At 46.4% G+C, this 26,083-nt stretch overlaps 1 protein-coding gene across 1 annotated transcript; it reads left to right on the top strand.

Annotated features, from left to right (window-relative positions):
• The first annotated feature begins 937 nt into the window (after positions 1 to 937).
• LOC149870979 (interleukin-8-like) lies at positions 938 to 3,205 on the top strand. The gene is made up of 3 exons (XM_090034537.1): positions 938 to 992; positions 2,356 to 2,491; positions 3,118 to 3,205. Exons 1-3 carry the CDS (start codon positions 938 to 940, stop codon positions 3,203 to 3,205), a joined length of 279 nt encoding a protein of 92 aa, XP_089890663.1.
• Positions 3,206 to 26,083: the final 22,878 nt, after the last annotated feature.

The raw sequence follows: 26,083 nt of genomic DNA, 5'->3' as shown, positions 1-26,083 counted from the left end.
AATGCAGCTTTCAGTTTGGTAAGATGTGTATCACGAGTACTCTCTTCAGAGAAGATGCAGTGGTATCTGAGGACTACCTGACTTGTAGATCACCACTTTTTTAGTGCATTTGAGGTAAATCCTGTTTCTTTGGATTTAAGTGTGGTTGCTCATGGGTTTTATGTAGACAGTGGATTGTAGATTGTAATGTCTAGAAAATGTAAGTTATTGTAGGAGTATTCCAGAAAGAATTTGATTGGTAGGTGTTAAAGTTAAGGTGAAAGACAATAAGTGAGTCCAGGGGTTCAGCCCGGATGATCAAAATGCCATCTATGTAGAGAAAGTATAGTGTAGATTTGAAAGCACAATTTTCTAAAAACTCCTCTTTCAGATGGAGTATAAAAAGGATGGGATCCATCCTCGTGCCCATAACTATGCCCATAGTTTGAGGAAGTGTCAGTTGTTGAAAGTAAAAAAGTTTCTGTAGGTGAGAATGAAAAGGATGATATGTGCAATATGCTGAGGTTGCAAATCTGGGTACAGGCTGTTTTGCTCTAGGTATTTCAGGCAGGCTGCCTTCATTGTGTGGAATAATACTATATAAACTGGTGACATCCATGGCTACAAGTACAGCCTTTTCAGGGAGGTGATTAATATTTTGGATCTTGTTGAGAAAAAGTCTATTGTGTCTTATAGAAAACTTACTTGTTAATAAGGTATTTCATGGAATGATACTTTAGTATGTGGCAAACAGAAAAGGGTTTCAGCAGGGCAGCATGACTCATTACATGATACCATCTTGCACATTTTGGATTTTCTTCTAATGGACTCCATAGGTGGAGCTGAAGCGCACACAGTATATAAAGAGAATAGGTAATACACCTCTAATACCAGAAGCCCTTGGAAACAAGTAGCTCACTGCTTCCTCAAGAATCAAGGAAGAAACTGTTGTATAATCATGAACTACAAGATTGTCTTGGCTCTCTTTCTGATTTCAGTAGCTCTGACTGAAGGTAAGTGAATCCTTTGTAAGACACACTGTAAGACATTGCTAATGCATATGTAAAAGGTTCATAAGGGGAGCACCTTCATTGCCTATTTTAAAATAGTATTGTCTTTTAAAACTTTTGCAATAGATGTTTCAAAAACTTCTGCTCATTCAAAAGCTACAGGTATAAGCCCCTTTGGGCAGGGAGGAGGGGAAATGAGCTTGGACAGAACAGCAGGGGAGGGGCAGGTCCCAGCCCCCTGCCCTGATCTGCCCCACTGGAAGATTAAGGCAAAGGGCTGGGACATACTCACCCCCCTACAGCTCTTTCCAAGCCCCGTGCCTCAATCACCCAATCAGGGCATGGGGCTGGGACCTGCCCCTGCCCAGGACAGCGCCCAACTCACACCCTGCACACCAGGCAGGGGTTGGGGAGCTTGGTCCCTGCTCAGCTCCGTTTTTGCGGGGCTGGGGGGTGAGGGGGAACTGGGTGGAGAGCTTGTTCCCTCCACAGCTCTGCTCTCAAGCCTGTCCTGGCTCCTGTGGCAGAGCACATTCCAGCAGCAGGCAGCTCCCAGGAACAGGGAGCAATCTCCTGCCTCCTGGGGGATGACTGAACAGGAGCAAATTATGCTCCTGGTCAAGCATCTATACAAGCACTACAACACCATTACTAATTTCAAGTAAATTTGCTACCTGCATTTGCACATAGCAAATTTACTCGAGATTAGGGAGGTTTACTGTTTAGTAAGCATGTGCATAGGTAGATGCACATGCTGATTTCACAGTGAACTATACTAATGCAAAGTTAAACATTTATTTGTAGATGCACCCACTGTGTTCTTATTTGACTGAAGACAGGATCTTTATTATAGTGTTATTATGTACCTGCTGATTCTTCCCTGAGAGCATCATCTGGTTGTGACATCATTTTTAGTCATCACATTCATGATTATGATCTCTCAAACAGTCACCAGAGGGGAGAATGAGCAGTATAAACAGAGCATCAGATGTGCTTTAAGCTGATAAAGAAGAAAGGGTGAGATCTCATTTTCACTTTTTGTGAAGTATGTCCAGATATAAAATGATATAACCAAGAAGAACATCTGTCTGGTAAGAGCAGACTTAACATTAATATTTGATATATATTTTGTTAATGAAAATAATATGGAAGACATTTCCTTGTAGCATTAATGGCTCTGAAAATAAAAGGTTTGCTATTGAGAGGCAGATTATAGTACAGACAAGAAACAATCTCTTAGCCTTTTTGTGAAAAAAGAACAGCCACCACTAATAAACCCTTTTACATAAAAGGGTCTCCATCTGTTTTGCATGTTCAGATGGTGAGATGGTGCTTCTCTGACCACAATTCTCTTGTCTTCTTATAGATATGGCCCTAGCGCAGACTGGGGACGAGCTCCGATGCCGGTGCATAAACACTCATTCCAAGTTCATCCCTCCAAAACTGATTCAGAATGTGAAGCTGATCCAAAGTGGGCCTCACTGCCAGAACATTGAAGTCATGTAAGCCCTTTTCCAAATTCTAATTGTCACCCAAGAATGGAGAAAATGTCTTTGCATCATGTAGGTGTAAGAATTTTAACAGGGATCAGAAAGACTGGTGAGAGCTACTAATCTGGGATCCGGGATCTTGCTCACACTTAAGTCACAGAAAAGTTTTTTCCCTTATCGTCAATATTACAAGATAAAGTCTTTACTCAGACAAAATTACTTCTGAATACATGGGAAATTTATCTGAGTAAGGACTGCAGAGTTTAGCCCTGTATTCAGAAGTCAACATGAACAAAAAACAGAAAACAGAAGAAAATGAAACAAAACAAGAAGACATTGTTCGTATATGCACAGAGAGTCCTGCTAGGAAACATTTATATAGCTTGAATTCATTGCAGAGCCATGCACCTACAGCACAGGACAGAACTGCTGTGTACATTTCAAATGGATACCTTGCAGATATAGGGGAACTTTAATAAATTAAATGCTGAGTCCAATCCTCAGCTGGTGCAGACTGAAGTCATTAGGACTGTTTCAGTTTTCTCCTGCTATCTCAGTGTTTCAGAGAAAAGGATAAAGATTTTGGGAAGAAGAAAGCCACAACATAGGTGTTTGACTTTTGCTTCCCTTCTTCACAGTGCTACTCTTAACAATGACAAGGAAATATGTTTGGAACCCACTGCTCCTTGGGTGAAGTTGATCATCAAGGCAATTTTAAGCAAGTAAGTCATTCAGTTTTCAATAAGTACTTATAAGTGCTTGATGAAAAGCTGTAAAAAGTCAGCTGGAGCGTTTTATAGAAGAAACTGTGTAAATGTTCTTTCTCCTCATGCAATTGCAATACTTCCCATAAAGAGTCTCTCTCTATCCAGTAAAACATGACAAGAATTTAGGCTGTGTGTAGATGAAATGCAGGGTGGGACTGTATGAGCCGGGTGCCTGTGGGCAGGTGCTGCTGACACAGAGGAAAGCACCAGGCCCCACCACAGCCCTGGGACTGCTCTACCCCCAGCAGCTCCCCCTCCCCTTTCTACTGCCGGATACGCAGATAAGTGAGGGGTATGCGCATGACACAGGGGTTTAGAGGGCCCTGAAAACCCACTGCTTCATCTGCACACACCCACTGTGGTTATATTATGGGACTAGGCTTTATTCCCACCTCTCCCTCCAACTTTCAAGGAGACTGGGCTGAGCTACTGGTAAGTCCCATATATGATGAACATAGGCAACTCCATTTGGAGACTTGCAACTCACAAATATATGGCACTTCTGAAACAATCAGGCTCTAAAAAATGAATGTTCCTCTTGAATGTAATGATTGTATCAGGAAAGTAACTATACCAAAATTAATAATGTTTCTTGGATGTGAGTGAGAGGATCACTCCACTTCTAGCTTGGCATCCAACTCTGGAAGCTAATGTAACTCAAACTGAAGTTAACAGGTCCATGCAATAGTTCCTAAAATAGTCTTTTTTCTGCCTTTCTTCACAGGGCTGAAGCCAATAATGAGATATCGCTCTAAGCAAAGCCGAAAAAAAAATCCCGTGCTTGTTCTGGAATTATGTGATTGAGCATGCCAGCCAGTCTTCATGCAGTCTTCCCTGCATCCACCTTTTATGGCAATATGTTCCTTCACAGACTGAAACTAACTACCTCTATTTCATATTTATGCATTTATTAAACAGCATCATTTTGTTCCAAAAAAGTTAAAGTATTTATGAGGCAGAAATTGAAAATGCTGGGTGGGACAAAGTGATTTCCTGAAGACAACAAAGATCCTTTGGAAATCACTTTAGCCAAACACACTTGTATCAGTGCCACACCCTTGCAGCTAAGCTGCATTTATACTAGTAAGAAGGCAAGGTTACTAGGTCAGCAAACTGGCAGTGATTGTTCCTCCTCTGGCGTGTTTTGGTATGCTGTGTCAGCAGTACTCTGAGCTGCCAAAATTCACAAAGCTACTTTTTCAGTGCTGACATCCTTAAGGTGTTATTTATTGTGCTCATGCATACATTTTAAAAGGTCATATGTAAGTAAGGAAAAAGACATTATTTATTTAAATTATTCTGATTTTTTACTGAGTATTGTATTTCTAATATGTTGTTAGGTTTTCTTTTTTTTAAAAATATTTGAAGGTCCTGTTGTTGTCTGTAAGGATGTAACTGGTATTTTGCTTTATTTATCCATTCATTCATTTATCTATTCATTCATTTGTTCATTTTAATACAACTAAAAAAATTGAAATTTAGCTACATAAGAAATGTTTGCTCCATTTTTTTAATGCCTATACAAGTTGTCAGTGCATAAAATTTACACACAAAATGGATGTGCTCCTTCTCTCATTCAGTGGCAGTATTCTGCTACAGGGGGGAAAAAACCATCTCTTGGTTAGGAGAAGAAAACTTCAGGCCTATTAAAATAACAACATGCTCCATTGATAGGGTGTGAAAACCTGCCACCACACCAAAACGATGCAAGTTTTTCCATTGATCTCACTGGGGTCAGCCTTTCACTTATAGCCTTTAAAGACAATGTCAGCAATATACAGGAGAAGCCATTCTTGCACATGAAGATTAAAACACACACCTAAGGCTGGCATTCTGTTATATTCCATAGATGCCTAAAAATCCAGGAGTCAGAACAGGCTCTGTGAGCACACAAAGCATAAGTAGCATTCTGTTGATCTCTAGGCACATTGGTGCTCCCTCAAGTGCATGCTGGATGACAGACACTGCCTACCTAGGCATCTAAGTTAGGCAGGGCCAAAAAAGGCTATGTGGACAACTAGAGCAAATTAGCGTTCCATTGCCATGTGGACATTTTCAGCTATTTCAATGGAACTGCAACTCAGCCCTAATTTTAGGTTCCTCCTAAAGGGAGGCATACACACTACTCATTGCTGGCAAGGCCAATACAGGCATTGAGGGTACTGAGCCAGCTCAGGGAAGGGTCAGGCAATCATGCATTTTCGCTGTTTCCCCACCCCAACTATTACCCCCAGGGAGATGAGGACCATACATAAGTTTATGGCTCAGAACGCAGGGAAGTTAAACAGGGCAGGATCTTTGTAACCCGCCCCCGCAACCCCTTCTAGAAGCAAAGAAGCATAACCACCTATAAGGAGAACTGAGGCATCAGATCAACTCTGTGATGGAGTACATCCAAAAGAAGTGGGATAGAAGGCAAGGCTACATCTCGGGCAGATTGAGATGGGGAGACTGGGAGACTGCCATTAGACATATTCCTAACTGTATCTGGTATCCTCCACTGTCATCATATCAAACACCGGTGATATTGGCAAGGTCATCTTCTCAAAGATAAGAGTTAGAAGGTAATGTAGGTACAGAAGGGGCCTGGTAATGGCCTCCTGCCTCTTTTTTCTTCATGGGCACAGAAAACAAGGAATCAGGCTGTTGCATGGCTGGAGAGGGGTGAAGAGCCTCCCACAAAGAGGCAAAGCTTTGGGAGCACATGTCCCATCCCACCCCAAAGCCCCCTCCCTTAAGACCCTTACCCCACTTCCTTCCTGACTCAATGCTTTTCCACCCACAGCTGTCCTTGGGGGCCCTCCCAGCTTCCCACTCCTGTCTGGTTAGCCATGTACTTTTTTGTGGGCCAGATCTGACTGGTAAGCTAGAGCCACTGAGCAGGGCAGGTGCAGTGGGGGCCAAATCTTGCCATGGGGGGGTAGGGGAGGAGGAAGAGAGGGAGAGCAGGGAACAGCCCAGCCCCTTGGGGGTAGGGAATGTGGCCCAGCCCCAACTCTGACCATGACCTGGCAGTGCAGGCCTTAGGAATTTGGCAGAAGAGAAGGGTTGCCAGTATTAATTGCTACTGCTCCTCCGCTGCCAAATTTCCTGACCTGTGGGGAGCCTTGCAGCCTGGTTGCCTTGGCTCTATGGGCCAGATTTGCATACCACATTCCTGAGTCAATGACTAGAGGTGAGGCTCTTGGCACTGTGATCTTGATGCAAATTGCAGCTTGTGCATATTAGAAGCTTAAGTTGTTTAAGTAGGAAAGTTGCCAACCAGTGTTGGTGTCATAGGAGGAAAAGGAGGATCCTGAATCAGTAATCAACAGGTTATTTCCCATACTGGTGTCTGAGAACTTGACAGTAACGGCTAGTCAAGTTCTTTTTCTTCTTCTTACAATGAATTTCAATGTACCCTGAAGTCTATGTGGTCACATTTGTAGCTTGACCAAAGAGAGCATTAAGTGTGAATATAATTCACAGATATGAAACATGCCCAAAGAACCTCTTCAAGCAACTCAGAAAGACTTTTACACTGACTGAAGGAAGGAAGGTCTAGCTTTAAAGAGAATCCATATGTAATTGTCATGGATAAATCAAGCTATTCTGAAAGCATTTGTCCCTTATAGATTAATTTAAATGGAAATTCTTTGATTTGAAGCTGGTGAGCTTTCTCCTAAAATCAAGCATAAACTGCATATGTTCCAAAAACCTTAGCCCCTGAGCCACAGCTGAATGCAAAGACAAGGCCATTAGGAAATTTCAACATAGAGCATCAAGAGCATGCCTTAGGCCAGGGTGGTCATGCTCAGTAAAATTGGCAAATATCCACCTTGTGAATGAGTCTTTGTGTATTAATTCAAGTTTATGCAGGTGTTATACACATGCACCAGCTTAGAGGGAATACAAAACAGTTCTAGTCAAAAGAAGAGACTTCTGAGGGACTTTTTGGAATGTCACCAAAAAGTGCTTGTCTTATTCCCAGCCAGCATGTCTAGAGGTTAGATACCTACAAGGGATCAAGAAGGGATGGGTCAATGCCTTGGCTCTGTCTCTATCATGCTCTGAACTGGCCAGCAGGCATGGAGTAGAGAAAACCCTGGCCTTGTTTCATTACGCCTGAGCTGCTGTTCTGGGTTATAGCTACAGGGACCCAACCCAGATTCCTGTGGTAGAGCTCTGGCTGAACGCCATTCCTTGTGCAAGTATGTGGTTTGCACCCGGGCCAAAAGCTAACTGTTGAGAGTTTTGCTAGAACTGACTACAGATTGCATTCCCATGCTGCTTGCCCTCAAATGGCATCTTTATTAATTAATTAATGTTATTCCTCACACTCATGAGTCAGTTTTTCCACTACAAATTCCCTGAAGTGCTCCAGTAGCAAAATATCCAGTCTGGTCAGCTGGCATTATTTAGCTGCTTCCAGGAGGAAATAAAAGAAGACATTAACTTGTGACTCAGCGAAGTTTGGGTTTAATTGCAAAGAAGGCCAATGTAGCAGCACCCATTTCTCCCAGAGCAAAAAGCAGTCCATTTATAATTGGCCTGCCCTGCTTGTTGCAGACCATTTCTCAAAAAACAGCCTGTTCCTTCAACATTTTTTCATTTGAAGACTGCTAAAAAAATGTGAACGGAGGGGTGGACCACTTTAAATTGTAAGTGTGGATATTCACACACTTTTGATTAGTCATAGTCACCTTTTGTGGACCCCTTAGACATGGTCTTCCGGCACCCAGAGATCCACAGAACACAGGTTGAAAACCATTGCTTTACAGTGACTTGCACTTACATGGTGATAAGTGTGAGGCCATGTCCTAGGCTGAGCAGTGCTTTCTGCAGGCATGAAGTGGGTCAGCTAATTTTTTTGTTACCTGGGTAGCAAGGCAAAGATGGCTGGATTGCAAGCCTCTTTCAATGTCTGGGACTATTTCACTGGCTAAAACAGCAGGTTGCTGGCTCTGAGCAGAGCAGGTTATCTTTGACCTTTTGTTTGAACTATCATTTCACATCATGTCTGCCTCTCCCTCTTCCCAAAATTGTGGGAATGGTAGGATGAGGTCGTTGTGTAACTCCTAATATGACATCAGTTTAAGGGATACTAAAAGGAGTATGAAGGTACAAGAATGAAGCTGCAGCACATATTTCCATAACTTCACATCTCTTGGTAATAACAACTTCCTCATTAAATGCAATAGTGTTGCTCTTATCCTAGAATCAAGGTGTGTAATGAGGAAATTGACATCCTGTCCCAAAATAAATTCTAATGTTGAAAAGACATTCTGCTGCCAGCTGATCAGCACCAATTTACAGAAGTGAACAATACATGAGTGCTGCATTTAAAAATACCAGGGGAAAGAGGGCAGATAGGTAATTTAAGGGGCAATTAGATCTCAGAGTCTTAGAAGAACACCACAAAAATGTATGGGTAGAACGTGTCTCATTAACCTGTACAAACTTGCCTAGGAGCAAAACAGTAGATACTGGAAAGGAGAGTGCAGGGGCTGATCTGGGCAGGTGGTGCAGTGGCATTCCCTGCTTTGAATCCAGCTCTACCCAAATTTTAAAGCCAACTGCCTGGCAGTGGCAGTGGTAAGGGAGTCAGCTGACATAGTAGCTCATCAGGTGCAGCTACAGGAGACTTTTACTGCAGAGTTGACTAATTAGGTCTGCAGTAAACTACTCAGCATCTACATGTGTAGGGTTATTAAGCCAGAGTAAACTAATTAACTCTGCAACAGGATAGTACTTGTAAGTACAAGTATCACCCTGCTGCAATGTTTGCTCTGCAGCACTGCACTTGTAGACGTCGATACAGCCTGGCTGGGGCCTGTCAGCAAGCCCCACACTGGAGCACCCTTGTGCCCCAGACAGACTCTCTACTGAACTCTGAGCTGGACTGGAGCAGCCCTGGCTGGTAGGGGGCCCAGAGGGTTAGTCAGCCAGCCCGGGGCTGTTCTGACCCAGCTCAGTGTACTGTGGTCCTGGGCACACATGAAAATGGCATGCCCAGGAGCAATAAACTCCAGCCCAGCAAGCACCAGAGCTTATTGATCAACATTAATTACACATATAGATGCACCCATTTTGAATCTATTCCCTCTAAACTCTTCATTCCAGAGGTGCTAAATTACCCTCTCTCCTGTTTAGTGTTCTTTAACGGTTCCCCTAATCAAGCTATCCATTGTTCTGCAATACTTCTGTCTGTAGGCTGCTTCTGGTAATGTAACTTCTATTTCACAGCTCTCCAAATGGCTTTTAACTCTAGCTAGAAACATTAACTTAGATGTGAAAATAATTTTCAGTGAAGCCCTGGGTGCACTGTCAAGATGCTCAAAACAGCTAGATTTTTTTTCTGACCCTGAAAGAGAGGTACATTTATTTATATTGACTCCAGGACTAATGAAATGGCTTTTGGCTATTTTTGTCTAGTTTCTGTTTTTAGGTATAAAATATGATATAGCAAATTAATAAAAAGTTATATTTTTTTGCTTACATTTTAAACTGAATAGTATAGCCTGAGGCCTCTAGTGTATAGTGACATTTCTAGTTTCTTTTTGACTGGAAAAAAAGTGTGTTGTGCTATATGTGATCATGCACCACACTATCTAAGCCCCCTTTTAAAAACCCTAAATCCACCCATGGGAGGGTGCCACTGGAAATGTCAGAACTTTTGCCTCAGCACATGTAAACTGTAGCCTTTGAATTAGGTTGGATGAAAATATGGAAGTAAATAGGGCCCTAGGTTTCCGCATCTTAGAAACTACAGTTAAACATTTGGCTCATACCTGCATGAATGCATTTTGCTTAAATGCAAGAGATACACTCTCTTGAATGAGCTCATGAGGATGCAAGCCCCTGCGGCATCATTTCTATCATAGGGTTCTGTGCATGTAATATCAACTAGCTTTCAGTTGCTTGGCATTCTGAATAGATTTTTAGTATAACTACATCAACATTAGCATTTTGGATTTAGGAGACCAGCTCTAATCTAAAGGTTGATTTAGAATTTTCTCTCTTTTTGATCATTACTGCTATAATTGATTACTAAAGGTACAGCTGAATGGTAACTCAATGACATGAATACATTCAAGGAAAAGGTTCAAGCTGATAAGATCATTAGAAATGTTCTGTTGAATACAAATTTAAATCCAAACTGCTTTATTACCATGCCAGGGAACAAATGGAGAGTGACCTAAACAGACTGTGCTTTCCTAGACTTGTGCCAGTAGGGATAAAACAGAGTAGGTCTGTAGCAAACCTGGGGTGTCTCAGGCAGTCTGTCACCCCCTGGAGGCCTGCCCCAGCCTGCTGGATTCTCTGGCACCTGACATCCTCTCCCCTCTTGTCTGCCTTGCCTTGATGTTCTAGAAGATACGCCTGGAGATAGTCCCTAAACAGCCAGATGGTCAGTCTGGAAACCCATTCTCCACTGTGGATGTCCCTCTTCTTCCATCGCTCTGTGGGGCATGGTGACAGCTCCTAAAAAGGCCACTGACCTGGCCACTGCCACCCTTATAGTGTTCTAGATTCTCAGGTCCTCCATATAGTCTTCTAAACCCTCAAGTTGTTTTCACAGTCCTCTGGGCTCTCAGGCCTTTTCCATGAAGTTTGCCTGCAGTCCTTGGGTCTGGCTATGGCCCACAGGCCATGTCCAAATGAAAAATGTGTGTTGTGCTATATGTGTGGCCATGAGGTACGTGGGGCTGCAGACATGCCTGTGGCCCCACCTACTGCATATTCAGGTGCTATCTGTGCTTCAAGGTAGCAGAGTGGGGGGATTTTTTGACCCTGGGAGATCCCAGGTTTAAAAAAAAAGTACAATAAAAGTGGAACGGCGCATGCGGGGGCAGCGTGTGCCACCTAGAACCAGAGCCTGGCCAGCCAGAGCCACACTCCAGCTGCTGGCGGGACTCCAAGTAGCAGGATCACCACAGCTGCAGCCCCAGGAGGCCCCCAGGACCCCCAGGTAAGGCTGCTGAGGCCAGCTCAGTGCTGACCCCAGCCTCCGCTACTCCATCCAGGGTAACCTGTCATGGACCAGAGGGCATTCCCTGGGAACAAGTAGCTGTTGCACAAGGTGTTCTGCTGTTTCTTGTCCCCAGGAAAACAAACATCCAGGGTCATGTGGATCTGACCACAGAGTTCAGGCTCTTTCTCTCTCTCAGTTTGTGGTACTTAGCCATTTTATAGACAAATCTACAGCACCTTCCCCAGGTGCCCTCAAAGACTCTTACTCCCAAGACTCACAGACTTAAAAAAGCAGTAAAAACAGAACGGAAGAAAATTCACTTATCTTCAGCATGAAACTTCCTGAAGGAGCTTCCTTCTCTGCAGGCCCTGTGGCAGTGGTATCTCGAGGCAGGCTTCGGCTTCCTGGACGATGACCCACACATTACAATGAGGGACATGCTCAGCTGGGATGGGCTTCACCTGTCCCCCAAAGGTAAGCATGTATTTTCTTACAGGTTGGCGGATCTCCTTCAGCGGGCTTTAAACCAGACTCGTCGAGGGGAGGGGAAGATGAGGGCGGGGGAAGCTGTGGACCACCAAACCAGGTGGCACCAACAAGGACAGCCCAGCCTGAAGAAAGAGAGCTTTGGGAACATGAAAGACAGGGGGTGGACAGCAATACGGCACAGGTAAGGAACGAGAAGGTAAGAGACAAAGAGCCCTTTGGGACTTGGAGCGGGGGGGCAGCAAAGGCACCAGTCGCAGGGCTCAAGTGCCTATATACTAATGCTAGGAGCATGGGGAACAAGCAGGATGAACTAGCGCTCCTGGTTGCACTAAACGCCTATGACTTAGTGGGGCTGACGGAAACCTGGTGGGATTCATCCCATGACTGGGCGGTACATATCGAGGGCTATAGATTGTACAGAAAGGACAGGGTGGGGAAAAAGGGGGGAGGGGTTGCGCTCTATGTTAAGGAGCAATATACATCAACCCTCATCAAGACAGAATCAAAGGATGAGGAAGTAGAAGGACTGTGGGTTAGGCTACATGGGGGGCAAGGAGAAAAGGATTTGGTGGTAGGGGTCTGCTACAGACCCCCACATCAAGGGGAAGAAATAGATTTGGGGCTCCTGAGGCAACTCTCAGAGACCATAAAAGCTAAAGAGGCGGTGGTCATGGGGGACCTAAACTACACGGACATCTGTTGGGAGACACAGACAGCAAAGTCCCACCGCTCACACAGGTTTCTAACCTGTGTACAGGACCTCCACCTGACGCAGGAGGTACATGGTCCCACTAGGGGGAATGCCTTACTGGATCTGGTATTGGCAATGGGGGATGACATAGTAGGGGACCTACAGATCGGTAGCCATCTGGGGGACAGCGATCACCTAAAAATACAATTCAACATAAGGCGTCGGGTGGGTAAGGTAACTAGTAGGGTGAACGTGCTGGACTTTAGGAAAGCTGATTTCAGTGAACTCAGGCGATTAGTGAAGGACGCACTACAGAGTAGTAGTTTTGAAATGATGGGAGCCCAAGAAGGGTGGCTGTGCCTTAAGGAAACTATCCTTCGAGCACAAAGCGAGACGATCCCTGTGAGAGGTAAAAGAGGGAAAGGGGCCAGGAGGCTTCCCTGGCTGACCAGAGAAATCCAGGGCAGACTAAGGGCCAAAAGGGGAGCACATAAAAAGTGGAAACAGGGAGAGATCACCAAAGAGGAATATACCTCTTCTGCTCGTGCTTGTAGGGAGGCAGTTAGACAGGCCAAAGCTACCATGGAGCTGAGGATGGCAACCCAAGTAAAAGACAATAAGAAATTGTTTTTTAGATATATAGGGAGTAAAAGGAAGGCCCAGGGAGGAATAGGACCTCTGCTAAATGGGCAGAAACAATTGGTGACGGACAGAGGGGACAAGGCTGAACTCCTCAACGAGTTCTTCGCCTCAGTGTTCCTAAGCGAGAGGCATGACAAGTCTCTCACTGGGAGTGTAGGGAGGCAGCAGCAAGGCACCAGACTTCCATGCGTGGACCCTGAGGTGGTGCAGGGTCACTTGGAAGAACTGGATGCCTTTAAGTCGGCAGACACGGATGAGCTCCATCCGAGGGTACTGAAGGCACTGGCTGACATCATTGCAGAGCCACTGGCGGTAATATTTGAACGCTCGTGGCGCACGGGTCAAGTCCCAGAGGACTGGAAAAGGGCCAATGTGGTTCCCATTTTCAAGAAGGGGAGGAAGGAGGACCCGGGCAACTATAGGCCAGTTAGTCTCACCTCCATCCTTGGCAAAGTCTTTGAAAAAATTATCAAGGCTCACATTTGTGAGAGCCCGGCAGGGCAAGTTATGCTGAGGGGAAACCAGCATGGGTTCGTGGCAGGCAGATCATGCCTGACCAATCTAGTCTCTTTTTATGACCAGGTTACAAAACGCCTCGACGCAGGAGGAGGGGTGGATGTCGTATACTTGGACTTCAGGAAGGCCTTTGATACGGTATCCCATCCCATACTGGTGAACAAGTTAAGGGGCTGTGACTTGGATGACTGCACAGTCCGGTGGGTGGAGAATTGGCTGGAGGGTCGCACCCAGAGAGTCGTGGTGGATGGGTCGGTTTCGACCTGGAGGGGTGTGGGCAGTGGGGTTCCGCAGGGCTCGGTCCTTGGACCGATACTCTTTAATGTCTTCATCAGCGACTTGGATGAGGGAGTGAAATGTACTCTGTCCAAGTTTGCAGATGACACTAAGCTATGGGGCGAAGTGGACATGCCGGAGGGCAGGGAGCAGCTGCAAGCGGACCTGGACAGGTTAGACAAGTGGGCAGAAAACAACAGAATGCAGTTCAACAAGGAGAAATGCAAAGTGCTGCATCTAGGGAGGAAAAATGTCCAGCACACCTACAGCCTAGGAAATGACCTGCTGGGTGGCACGGAAGTGGAAAGGGATCTTGGAGTCCTAGTGGACTCCAAGATGAACATGAGTCGGCAGTGTGACGAAACCATCAGAAAAGCCAATGGCACTTTATCGTGCATCAGCAGATGCATGACAAATAGGTCCAAGGAGGTGATACTTCCCCTCTATCGGGCGCTGGTCAGACCGCAGCTGGAGTACTGCGTGCAATTCTGGGCGCCGCACTTCACGAAGGATGCGGATAATCTGGAGAGGGTCCAGAGAAGGGCCACTCGTATGGTTAAGGGCCTGCAGGCCAAGCCCTACGAGGAGAGACTAGAGAAACTGGACCTTTTCAGCCTCCGCAAGAGAAGGTTGAGAGGCGACCTGGTGGCTGCCTATAAGTTCATCGGGGGGCACAGAAGGGAATTGGTGAGTATTTATTCACCAAGGCGCCCCCGGGGGTTACAAGAAATAATGGCCACAAGCTAGAAGAGAGCAGATTTAGATTGGATATTAGGAGGAACTTCTTCACAGTTCGAGTGGCCAAGGTCTGGAACGGGCTCCCAAGGGAGGTGGTGCTCTCCCCTACCCTGGGGGTCTTCAAGCGAAGGCTAGATGTGTATCTAGCTGGGGTAATGTAGGCCCAGCACTCTTTCCTGCTTATGCAGGGGGTCGGACTCGATGATCTATTGAGGTCCCTTCCGACCCTAGCATCTATGAATCTATGAATCTATGAACACCTTCTCTCAGCCTGGCAAGGGCCAGACTTATGCCTCAGCAGAGGCTAGGAATAAACAGCCCTTGGCCTTTCCTCTTCCATCCACTGGATCTACTTTTCTCCCAGCAGGCTGGAGGAGCTTTCTCATGGACTCCCTGGCAGAGTCGGCAGGTTATCTGTGGTCATTATCCAATGACTGGTATGTTGATTATGACCTGGGGATCTGCAGCTTCTTGGCATTGTCCTCGCATTGCCATCTGGCTGCACTTCTAGTACCTGGTGTCGTGCCCCTAACGCCAGTGCACCCTTGACCTGCGAGCCTGGGTCGGCATGACTGGCTTGGCATGAGGAGGGGGATTTATGACCGGGCAGGTGGGTGATAACGGTGAGCAGAAGTCAGTATGATTTAAACACAGCGTGATGGTTTCACAAAAGATTTATTTTACTTACGCTTCAGATGTGCTGCAGCGTAGGCAGAGGAGCTGATTGATTTAGTTACAGCATGCAGATATCATGTTACCCAGCATTTACAGGGTGGGTAAGACAGTTGGTTCCGAGTGATTCATATAAGCCGTTGCAGTCTGCAGATTACTAAGAGCTTTTGATAAGAAAGATAACGCCAAAGATAGAGAGATAAACAGACCGGTAAGACAAGACAGGGGTACGCCAAAAAAAAAATACATAGGCGGAAGAGATAACATTCGTTGTGCACAATCTGTTTTTCTTGAGTGTATACACGGTTCTCCATTCTCTGCTTTGGGCGGAAGTTCCTTCAAAGTTTTATTTGACACAGGTGACCAATTACTATACGCCAATCATAAATAATTAATGAGTTGGCACTTGTGCTTTCTTTGTTTGCTCAGGTTTCATAAAAAAGGGGGGTTATTTTTACTTGGGTGGTACTGGTTCTGTTTGGTCACAGGATGGCGCGCATAGTATATTTAATTTTACAACTTTACTAAAGTCAGCTAATCTCGTTACTATAGGTACTTTATCTTTTGTGCTGGGCTGTCAAGGTCAGTTTCTCTCTTTTGTATGAAAAGCTCAAGCGATTTGAAATGAGGCACAGATAGGGGTGTGTATATGCAACACTGTTAATACAGAGGGATAAATTACAACCACAGAGTTTGTTGTGTTAGCCTCTGACCTTTTGCCATCGGCATCTGAAATCAAAGACTTTGATCTTTGACACCTGGGGTAGTGCAGCAGCTATCTCCCAAGTCTCTGGGTTTTCCATCACTCCTACAGCATCCTGGATTCTGCCTGCGAGCCTGGTAGCAGTTCTTCAGAGAGATCTGGAGCCCAGCAGTGGCTCCTACAGAGCTCTTCAGATTGCTTCCAAGTATTTGGACCAGAGTCTTCCTAAAACTGCCCCTCCTCTCTCTGGCCCTTTCCTCCTCAATAGCAGAGAAGGGGCCCTATTACAATGGCATGAGTATTGTGACAGCAAGAGGAGCATACCTATGGCAGTGGACAAGTACCACCCACTAGCTGTATGTAAGTTCAAATATGTGGGGTCCATTGTACAAAAAGAGAGAGGTGAGTAGAATAAATAAGGTATGGACAAAATAGAGGGAAATTAGTAGAGAGATTTGCAACAGGAAAAATACCAGGATTTCTGAAGCGGGGGGAGAATTTCTGAGCCTGTGTGTGAATCACAGTGCTGGGCTTTGGAGAAACAGTTGTTCTTGATAAAGGAAACAGAAAAGAGGATACTGAGCTGGATTTGTGGAGTCAGCCAGACATGTTGTGTAAGGAATGAAAAGACTTAATAAAGCAGACTCCATATAATAGGAAGCTGAAGACTTCGTTATATCATTTAGCATATTAATATCTAGCTTGCACTCCCAAAAGCTAATAAAACCTTAAACTGAAGTCATGCTATGATTAAAAACATTTGATGTTCTTCGTGGCCTGTGAGACCAAGGAAGAACTTTTCCCTTGCCTATCCAGAACTCCATAGGTGACAAATAGGGGGATGTAAGGGGTCACATGTCCTCCCTGAGATTGGCCTTTGTTGGTGGCACTTCTGGTTTTGCTGCCGGTACTTCTGATTTTGCTGCTGGTGCTTCCGGGGCCAGTGATCAGCCACTGGGGGACCCTCCCCACCAGAGTCAGCAATCAAGCACTGGGGAGACCTCCCCTGGTCAGCAATCGCCTGCTGGTGCCCCACCAGACCCAGGAGGCACCAGTTGCCATGTAGTAGTCTACTGGGGCCCCTTTCCTAGGCTGGTTGTTGTCTGTCTCAAGGTACATACATGTTTGTAATCTTGGAAAGAAAGTTCTGTTTGAAAAACCGCTGCCTTTCTTTCTAGCTAGTTATGTTAATGGGAGATATTACCAAAGCATAGTTAAAAAGAGCTCAAATCAGGAAGAAATGGATTTATGGCTCTTCATGAGATATTCCTAGCCTCAAAGCTATTGTGCGCTTTGTGGAGGATTTCTATCACAGCCTCCTTCCTGTTCCCCTTTTACCAGTTTTTTTTTTTTTCCTTTCTTTCCTTGCCTTTGTCTCCTCATCTGTCAATCAACCTCATCTGTCAATCAACCCAAGGAACCATATTCATCCAGCCCAGAGGACTCCCCACAAATCAGGAAATTTGGCGCTAGGGGGGTGGTGGCAATAAATACAGCCACCCTCTCTCACTACCAGATTCCCAAACCCATGCCGCCTCCTACCACCCCTGTGGCTAGATAAGGCTGGGCCGTGCCTCTTTTGCCCCATGGGGATGAGTTGGGTCTGGCTCAAACCTTCTTTCCTCTCTGTGGAGCTCCTGTGGCTGAGCCATGCCCCCTCCTTTGTGGAGGGCTGGATTGGGGCTGGGCCATAAACCCTCCCCCCATGGGGCTGAGCTTGAACTGAGCCATGCCCCTTTCCCCTGTGGGGCTGGACCATGCCCCCTCCCTGCTCTCCACAGGGCTAGGTTGTAGCTGGGATGCCCTCTGCCCCCTTCCATGCAGCCAGCTGGGGCTCTGCCATGACTGTGCCATGGCAGATCATGACCAGCAGCTGGATCCAGCCCATGAATGACCTGAGCACCACCCATCTGGCCTGCCAGGCAAAGAGGTTGGGCACCACTGTTCTAAATCAACAATACATCCATAGAACACTTATTTAGGTGCCTAGATGTGGATTCCATATACCTAATACATGCTCAACTTTTTTGAAAATCTGGCCATAGCTGTAGTTAAATTAGCATTCTTCAAAAAAAATCAAAACAAACTCCCCCCACCACCACAATTTTGAATTATCTTCATCTTCTCAGTGATACTTATTTTGCTGAATTCTAGTAATTTTAGATCAGTCCTACAGAAACCCTTGAGGCTATGAAAATACTAATGGAAAATAACTAGGGATGCCTCCCTCATCACAGCTTCACTTCAGTTTTAAGCTGGTTGAACATTGGTTATAGTACGTAGTGTACTACATGAAGTATAGTTCAGGTGTTTTATGGTAAATGAGATTTATGGGGATACCATTAAAGCAGAGCTGTCCAATTCAACTTCTAAGCAGCCAGGGGCTGAATGCCCTGCAGGCCACAGAAGTGTGAGCCACAGTCCTCCCCCTCCTGCCCTGCTGGTTTTATTGCTGTGCAGAACTGACCCCCACCCTGCCCAGCTGCACTGCAAGCCTGCACCACTCCACTGCCCATCACTGCACTTCACTGCACACCCGCATGGCTCCAGGCTCACCCTCACCTCCCCTAGACATGCTACATTGCACTACCCCTAGTCCCTAAGGTGAGGGTTCTCCTGGCTTGGACTTATGCTGTTCTTGTATATCTCTTATTTCCACCCAGGTAAATGAATGTAGCTGTGTTCAAGGATTCCCTCCTTGAGGCCCTGAATGAGTTACTACCATGTGGAAGACCTGGCTAGGTTCCTCCCTCTGAGCAGGGACATACGGGGGTGGTTCAACACTAGGCTCATCATCAGTCTCCTCCTCTCCATCTTCCCAGAGCTGAACTTCCAGTCCCTGTCCATAAAGACACCATTTGATCTTGTGGAAGGATGGCTCCACAGCCTGTGCTAACTGCACCCTCTTCTGGAGGGAAACAGCCATGCACGCGATCATAATTTTTCCCTCCCTCCACTCTAAAGTCTCCCAGCGGCTCTGAGAGGCTCATACTGCCTCGCACACCACATTGTTGGAATCTCTCATGTCTTCTAACTCCTTACTCAGCCAGGTGACCTGTTTCCAGAGCTGGGTGACTTCTTCAGCCCCTAACTGCAGGCATGTGGCCAGCAGTCATGACAGGCACCCCTTCCTGGGTTTGCCCTGGGCAGCAGCAGCAAACCAGCCCAGTGATTGGGTACAGTTCCCAAGTCACTCCAGGCAGGTCTCAAACTATCCTTATCCCACCCGGTATTCTCCATCCCCGTCACCTCCTTAAGCAAAGCCACTAACGGGGCCCATGCAACTCCCTTCATTCTGTCCTTTCTCTCTGGACCAGAACCTCTCAGTCTGGTTCATGACACCAATTTATGTCCCAGCTGCCTGCAGAGGGTTTGGGATTGAGAGTGTGATTGAGGGTAGAAAGGTAAGAAAGATTTATTGACTTAACAAAAACACAACTATGCTTAGTAACAAGACAAATGAAGACAGACAAAAGCAATTCGCGTCAGCAACTTATTGGCAGTTCCCTCTGATGCCTGATGCACAGCAAGTTTCTCTTTTCACAAAGTTCAGCGAAGTCAGGTGTCCCTGATCAGCACTGTCCAAGGGGTACCGGGAGGGACCCTGGAATACAGTTCTTGGGCTCCTTAAGGTCCACGGGCCCACTGATCCAGGCAACGGCTAAGTAATCCTTTTCACAGAGCTGCATTTTCCTTCTGAATGGTTTCCAGATATTCCAGCTAATTTATAGCTTTTGAAGGACACTGATAATGTATGATCACTCATATTCCTTTTACTTCAACAGTCCCTAGACTGACCAATAGCAGTAAAAGCCTTGCATTCCTTTGATAAGGTAATTTTAACTATGTCACAGGGCCTACTACTTCTAGGCTTTGCTAAATTTATTAGGCTTTACTTTATACAAGGCTTCACTACATCTTAAACTTTAATTAGGCTTTTAGCAACAACATATAGCTTAATATCTAAACAAATTCAGAAAAGCACTTTGTCTAATCTTCATAGAACCTTCAGCAAGAACCTTTATCACACAGACATACTTTTCAGCTGCCACAGGCCAGAGTATGGGCAATGCTCCAAGGGCAGGAGCAGCCTAGAAACCATGGCAAACAGCTGTGTAGTCATTGAAGACACATCAAAAGAGTGGGGCAGTTCAGATGCCCCAAAGGTACAGAGACAGAGAGAAGCAGAGACAGAGAGAAGCCAACCATAGCCAGTTAACAAGAAGATCAGGGTTGACGGCACTGGAGGGTGAACTGCATCATGACCAAGTGGCCTGTCCTGGAGGCTGGCACATGGAAGGGGTGTAGGGGAGGAAGAGCCCCATGGCTACCCGCCAAGGGTCGTGGCCAATATGAGGAATTCCTCAACAGGGGAACCCACCACTGAGGATACAATCAATGTCATAGCAGGTGAGTTTCTGTGCTTTTCCTGGGGTAACTGAGGGCCCCTCCAGGGGCCACCAGAACTCATGCAATGTCCAACACCAGGCATTTGCGCCAAGACAGCACATGAGCATATCCTCGAGACCAGGCAGGCACAAAGTGGTGCATTGGCCAGGAACCAATGAAGACACCCAGCAGACACAGAGAACATCACAATGCAGGTGGCAGCAAGGACCCCTTTGGATGTACTAAGCCAAAACCTACAAGCTCTCACAAATATACTGGATGCCCAGCAACAGATGATGGACAGGCAATAAGCCTTGCTATGCCATAGTCTGGCTGCATTTAAGATGCCAAAAATGACCCAGGAAGATGACCCAGAGGCATATATTGAGGCCCTTGAATGTTATGCAATAATGACTGGATTGGACAACGGGTATTGGGTCAGCCAGCTGGGAGTGCTCATTGGACCCTTCCCCAGGATGAAGCTCAAGACTATGAATGAGTGAAGGCAGCTATTTTATATAGGCTTGAGATTAACCCAGAGCACTATCAAAAACTGTTCTGGGCTAAAAAGGGGCTGGATGAGAGGCAGACCAGGATCCTCCTACAGCTGCTATAGGATCTCTTGAACAAGTGAGTGATCCCTGCAGTTTATGATCAGGATGCTCTGGCAGATCAGATATTGCTAGAGCAATTCTAGAATGACCTGGAAAAGTGGACACAGTGCTGGGTCCACCAGCACTCTCTGCGCACTTGTGAAGAGGCCTTTAAGCTGGCCAAGGCATTCACAGCATCAGAGACAGGGTACAGTTGGGAGAAGTGGCCCCCTAGTCTGATTGCCCCACTACCTAGGGAGCCATATAGGAGGCAACACCTCAACAGAGGCCGTTTAAATTATATGGTCTATTACCAATGTGGAAGGACTGGGCACTTCTTGTGAGAATATCCAAGTGGCCCCACTGAATGATGGTGCCCAGATAATCCCTCAAGGGTGCAAGCTGAAGCACAGAAGGAGTCAGATGTAAGCGAGCCAATGGATTGCAGCTATGCATCAGGAGGAGATAACACCACCTGCGGACATCCAGTCATGAAGGCCTGGATAGAGAATTGTCTCATCCAGGCCACATTAGGCTCCAGATGCACACAATCACTGGTAAGGGCTGACCTCAGCACACCCCAGAGGACTCGCAAAGCAGGCCCTGTGAGGATGGCCTGCTGCCATGGAGAGATGAATCAGATCAAACATCAATGGATCTGGGTCCAGGTAATGAAGCACCAGGGAATGCTACTGGTGGGAGTGGTACCCTGACTGGCATGCAACATTTTACTCGGACAGGACTGGGCGCCAATCTATGACACTTTGGAGTGAGTCTGGGATGCTGAAGTAGGGTGGCAGAAGATCAAGGACCATGAGGGGTGGTTTGGGGAGCTCGATGAAGTTGAGGGATCGGCAGACAGGGCTGATGAGTTCGACCTGCATGGCGTGGCTAACGGCCCACAGTTCTGGGAAGCTCAGGAGGAAGACCAGGAGCTTCAACTACTCAAGGCACAAGGCTTTGATGCCAGGAATAGCCAAATGACAGCACCGGATGGGACCTCGCAATATGAGGTGAGGAATCAGCTCTTGTATTGGGTACAGAAAGGGAGGATGGTGGAACAGGATGAAATGCAGTTGGTAGTCCCCACCTGGTTCCACCAAGTAATATGGAGGTTAGCCCACACAAACCCAACAGGGAGACATCTAGGCTGAGAAAAAACCATTGCCAGGGTGACAAGGTGGTTCTTCTGGCCAGGGTTAGGGGAGAGGTCACTCACCATTGTGTGACATGTCCAGAATGCCAGAAGACAAGGGAGGACTGTCAGGTGTGAGCTCTGCTTCAACCATTACCCATTATCGATATTCCATTCTTGAGGGTAGCTATGGATGTGGTCAGACCCCTACCCCAGAGCAGCACAGGACATCAGTACATACTGGTGTTCATGGATTATACCACATGTTACCCTGAGGCAATACCGCTTTGAGCAGTGACAGCACCTTGGATAGCAGAGGACCTTATCAAGTGCATAGCAAGGATGGGAATACTGAAAGAGATGTTCACCGACCAAGGACGGAACTTTATGCTGGGAGTATTGCAGGTCATGTGCCGCACGGTCTGGACAAGACATCTGCAGACCTCTGTGTACCACCCACAGACCAACGGACTTGTGGAGTTCCTCAATGGAACTATAAAAGTAATACTATGATGATGCACACAAGGCAACTCATGGAAATGGGATATGCTCCTTCCTTTAGTGCTGTTTGCAATTCGAGACACCCCACAGGAATGGATGGAGTATTCACCATTCAAGCTCATGTTAGGTCACCGCTCTAGGGGCCTGCTGCAAGCACTATGAAAGGACTGTTAACAGGACTTGGGAAGTGTGAGGAACTCAGCCACTTACCAGCAGGAGTTTCAACAGAGAATCCAAGTGGCCCAGAACCTGCCCAGAGATAACATGCATGAAGCGCAACACCACCAGAAAGCAAAATATGATGCCCATGCCAAACAGAGGGAGTTCGAGCCTGGCCAGAGGGTATTAGTGCTCCTACCCACATTCATGATCAAACTCACATTTACAGAAGGGGACTTAGAGGACCTCAGACCCCAGGGAATGGCCAGGGAAGAAACAAAGGCTAGGATGGAAGACCAAGTCCAGATAAGAGAGGAATTGTCAGAATCTCAGAAATGCAAAATAGAGGCACTGGTGCAGGAATTCAAGGATGTATTCCACAAAGAGCCAGGATGGGTCCAGGATGCCTGTCATTCAATAAAAATACCTCCCAGAGCAATAGTGTGGGGAAGACGGTACCCAGTGCCTCATCATCTCCGTGGGGAGATCTGCAAGGAAATTTAGAAAATGCTTGCACAAGGAATAATATGTCCATCCAGGAGTTCATGGCAGAGTCCATTGGTCCCAGTACCCAAGCCAGATGGGACCCTGTGGCTGTGCATTGACTATCGGTGTCTGAATGGCAGTCCTTGATGCATTCCCCATGCCCCATGTAGCCAAGCTGGTGGAGTGCATTGGGAATGCTTAGTATATCACAATGCTGTACCTAGCCAAAGAATATTGGCAGATCCCCATAGCTAAAAGAGGCAGAGCTAAGATGACATTTGGGACACTGTGGGGCCTCTACGAGTTCATACATATGCTGTTTGAGCTCCACAGAGTGGCAGCTACATTCCAATGTCTGACAGACCAGATCCTGGATCCATGTCCCGAATATGCCTCAGCTTACGTAGACGACATTGTTGTATTTTCGCAGACATGGGTGCAGCATGAAAGAACCATATTATCCAAACTATGAAGAATGGGGATGACAGCAAACTGACAGAACTGCACCCTAGCCCAAAGACAAACCAAATTTTCCTAGTTGGGTGGGGGACTATCAGACCACTGGCCGACAAAGCGGAGACCATCCGTAATTTTGCAACACCGCAGAATGACAAACAACTCTGGTCTTTCTTGGGGTTAACCAGCTATTACCGATAGTTTGTCCCCTGTTCCTTTGAACTAGTGGTGCCCCTCATGGGAGCCTTGAAAAAGCGATGAACAGGGGCCATAAAATGGACCATGGAGATGATGCATAATTTTGAACATCTGAAGAAGGCTTTATGTGAGGACGTCATAATACACACGCTTAACTTTAAACCTTTTATTTTACAGAAAGACACCTCAGAAACTGCCATTGGAGCAGTCCTGATGCAAGAAGATGATGGACTGGAGAGGTCCATTGCCTATGCAAGCCAGAAACTACTACCCGCAAAGACATGGTATGCTACAACAGATAGGGAATGTTTAGCAATCTGTTGGGCAGTAGAGCATTTCCAGTACTACCTAATGGGGAGGGAATTTAAACTTGTGACAGATCACACACCTCTAAAATGGTTAAGGACAGCCAAAACCAATAATGCTTGAATCACCAGGTGGGCATTGGTCCTACGGCTGTTCAAATTTCATATACTGCATTGATCAGGGAAAAGTAACATCATAGCGGATTTTTTATCCAGGTGCAAGGATGAGACCAGACCCAGTGACACAGGATGCCACACTATAAAGACGCACAAAATACAAGGTAGGAAACCAGAACAGAAGATTGAGATACCCCAAGGCATCTTAAAGTGTGGGTTATATCCCAGGGAGACAGGCCAGGGGGACAGGAGACCCTCCCCATCATAGGACTGAGGACAGGGGTGACCTGTCCCTACAAGAAAAGCCCTGAAACCAGGGCAGACTTACCAATTTTAGGCCATGAGGATCTGGACAAGCTGCGTCAGCAGGAAACATCCATGCAATTTGTGAGCCATGCTTATTTCCAGCTGGAGCCAGCAGAGGCGGATGACATCAACCCAGGATGCCTCCAGGCCAGAATAAAAGCTGGCATCGGGAAAAACTCAGAGGAAGCAATTCAGGCAGCAGACAGCAAGGGTGCTTCCCATGCCAGATGCAAACAGTGTGCAACAAGGGACAAGGCATCGGGAGTGCAGGAGAGGTCCCCAGCAGGGGAAAAGACCCAGAGCAACACCGGGGGATGACTGGAGCCGCCAGTGTTGGGTCTGTAAGTGGAGATGGGCTGTGACCCTCCCCACTTAATCTACCTTCAAAGTTCCTTATTTTTTTGTGTTTGTTCCTTTTTGCCTCTTTCTTTATTTTTCTTTGCCGGGGATGGCATGGAGAGGCCCCAAAGGCACAGTGGTGGAGAGAAGCCAACCGTAGCCAGTTAATGAGAAGAGCGGGGTTGACAGCACTGGAGGGCAAGCCTCACCAAGACTAAGTGGCCTGTCCTGGAGGTTGGTGTATGGAAGGGGTCTAGGGGAGGCACAGCCCCATGGCTACCTGCCAAGGGTCATGGCCAATCTGAGGGATTCCTCAACAGGAGAACCCACCACTGAGGGTACAATCAAAGTCATGGCAGATGCATTTCTGGGCTTTCCCTGGGATGACTGAGGACTCCTCCAGTGGCCACAAGAACTCACGCAGTGTCCAACACCAGGTGCATGCACCAAAGTCGCATGTGAGTATATCCTTGAGACCAGGCAGACATAGGCCCATTTTACACACCCCTACCAGTCATGTATCAGGCAAGCTTAGCATCTTGTCCTGTGTTCTTTAAATTCTACTTCCCCTGTTTGAATGACCACATTTCCTGGGATGTTACGCAAAGCTGAGTCTGATGTTAAGGATAAAATTGAAAAATTACTTGTAGTGTATATGTTGTAGCCATGTTGGTCTAAGGACATAGGCAGACAAAGTTCTTCAGGTAAATCCAATATCTTTTATTATACAAACTCAAACAGTTGGAAAAACTGTTCACTGCAAGCTTTTGGGTACAAATACCCCTCCTCATTAGAGTAAGTGTCTGGCTTCTTCACTATTCCATCCAGGAAGAGCACAGATCAACTGCTGATGCTTCCTCAGCCTGATGAAGAGTATTTGTATCTGAAAGCTTGAAAAGAAGAATTTTTCCAACTATTTGAGTTGGTCTAATAAAAGGTTTCTGATTTATACAGAGAACCTTGTCTGCCTTGTAGTGTATAGGTCTCTTCATAGATTTCATAGACTTCATAGACATTAGGGCTGGAAGAGACCTCAGAAGATCATCGAGTCCAGCCCCCTTCCCCAGGGGCAGGAAGTCAGTAGGGGTCATAGGACCCCAGCAAGATAAATATCCACATTTCTCTCAAAGGTGTTCAAGATAGGTGCTTGAGCCACCTCTGGCGGGATACTG

Source organism: Crocodylus siamensis, chromosome 2 (assembly GCF_052110815.1).
Source record: "Crocodylus siamensis isolate JL-2025a chromosome 2, ASM5211081v1, whole genome shotgun sequence".
Lineage (NCBI taxonomy): Eukaryota > Metazoa > Chordata > Crocodylia > Crocodylidae > Crocodylus > Crocodylus siamensis.
This window is presented reverse-complemented; position numbering and strand designations above follow the sequence as displayed.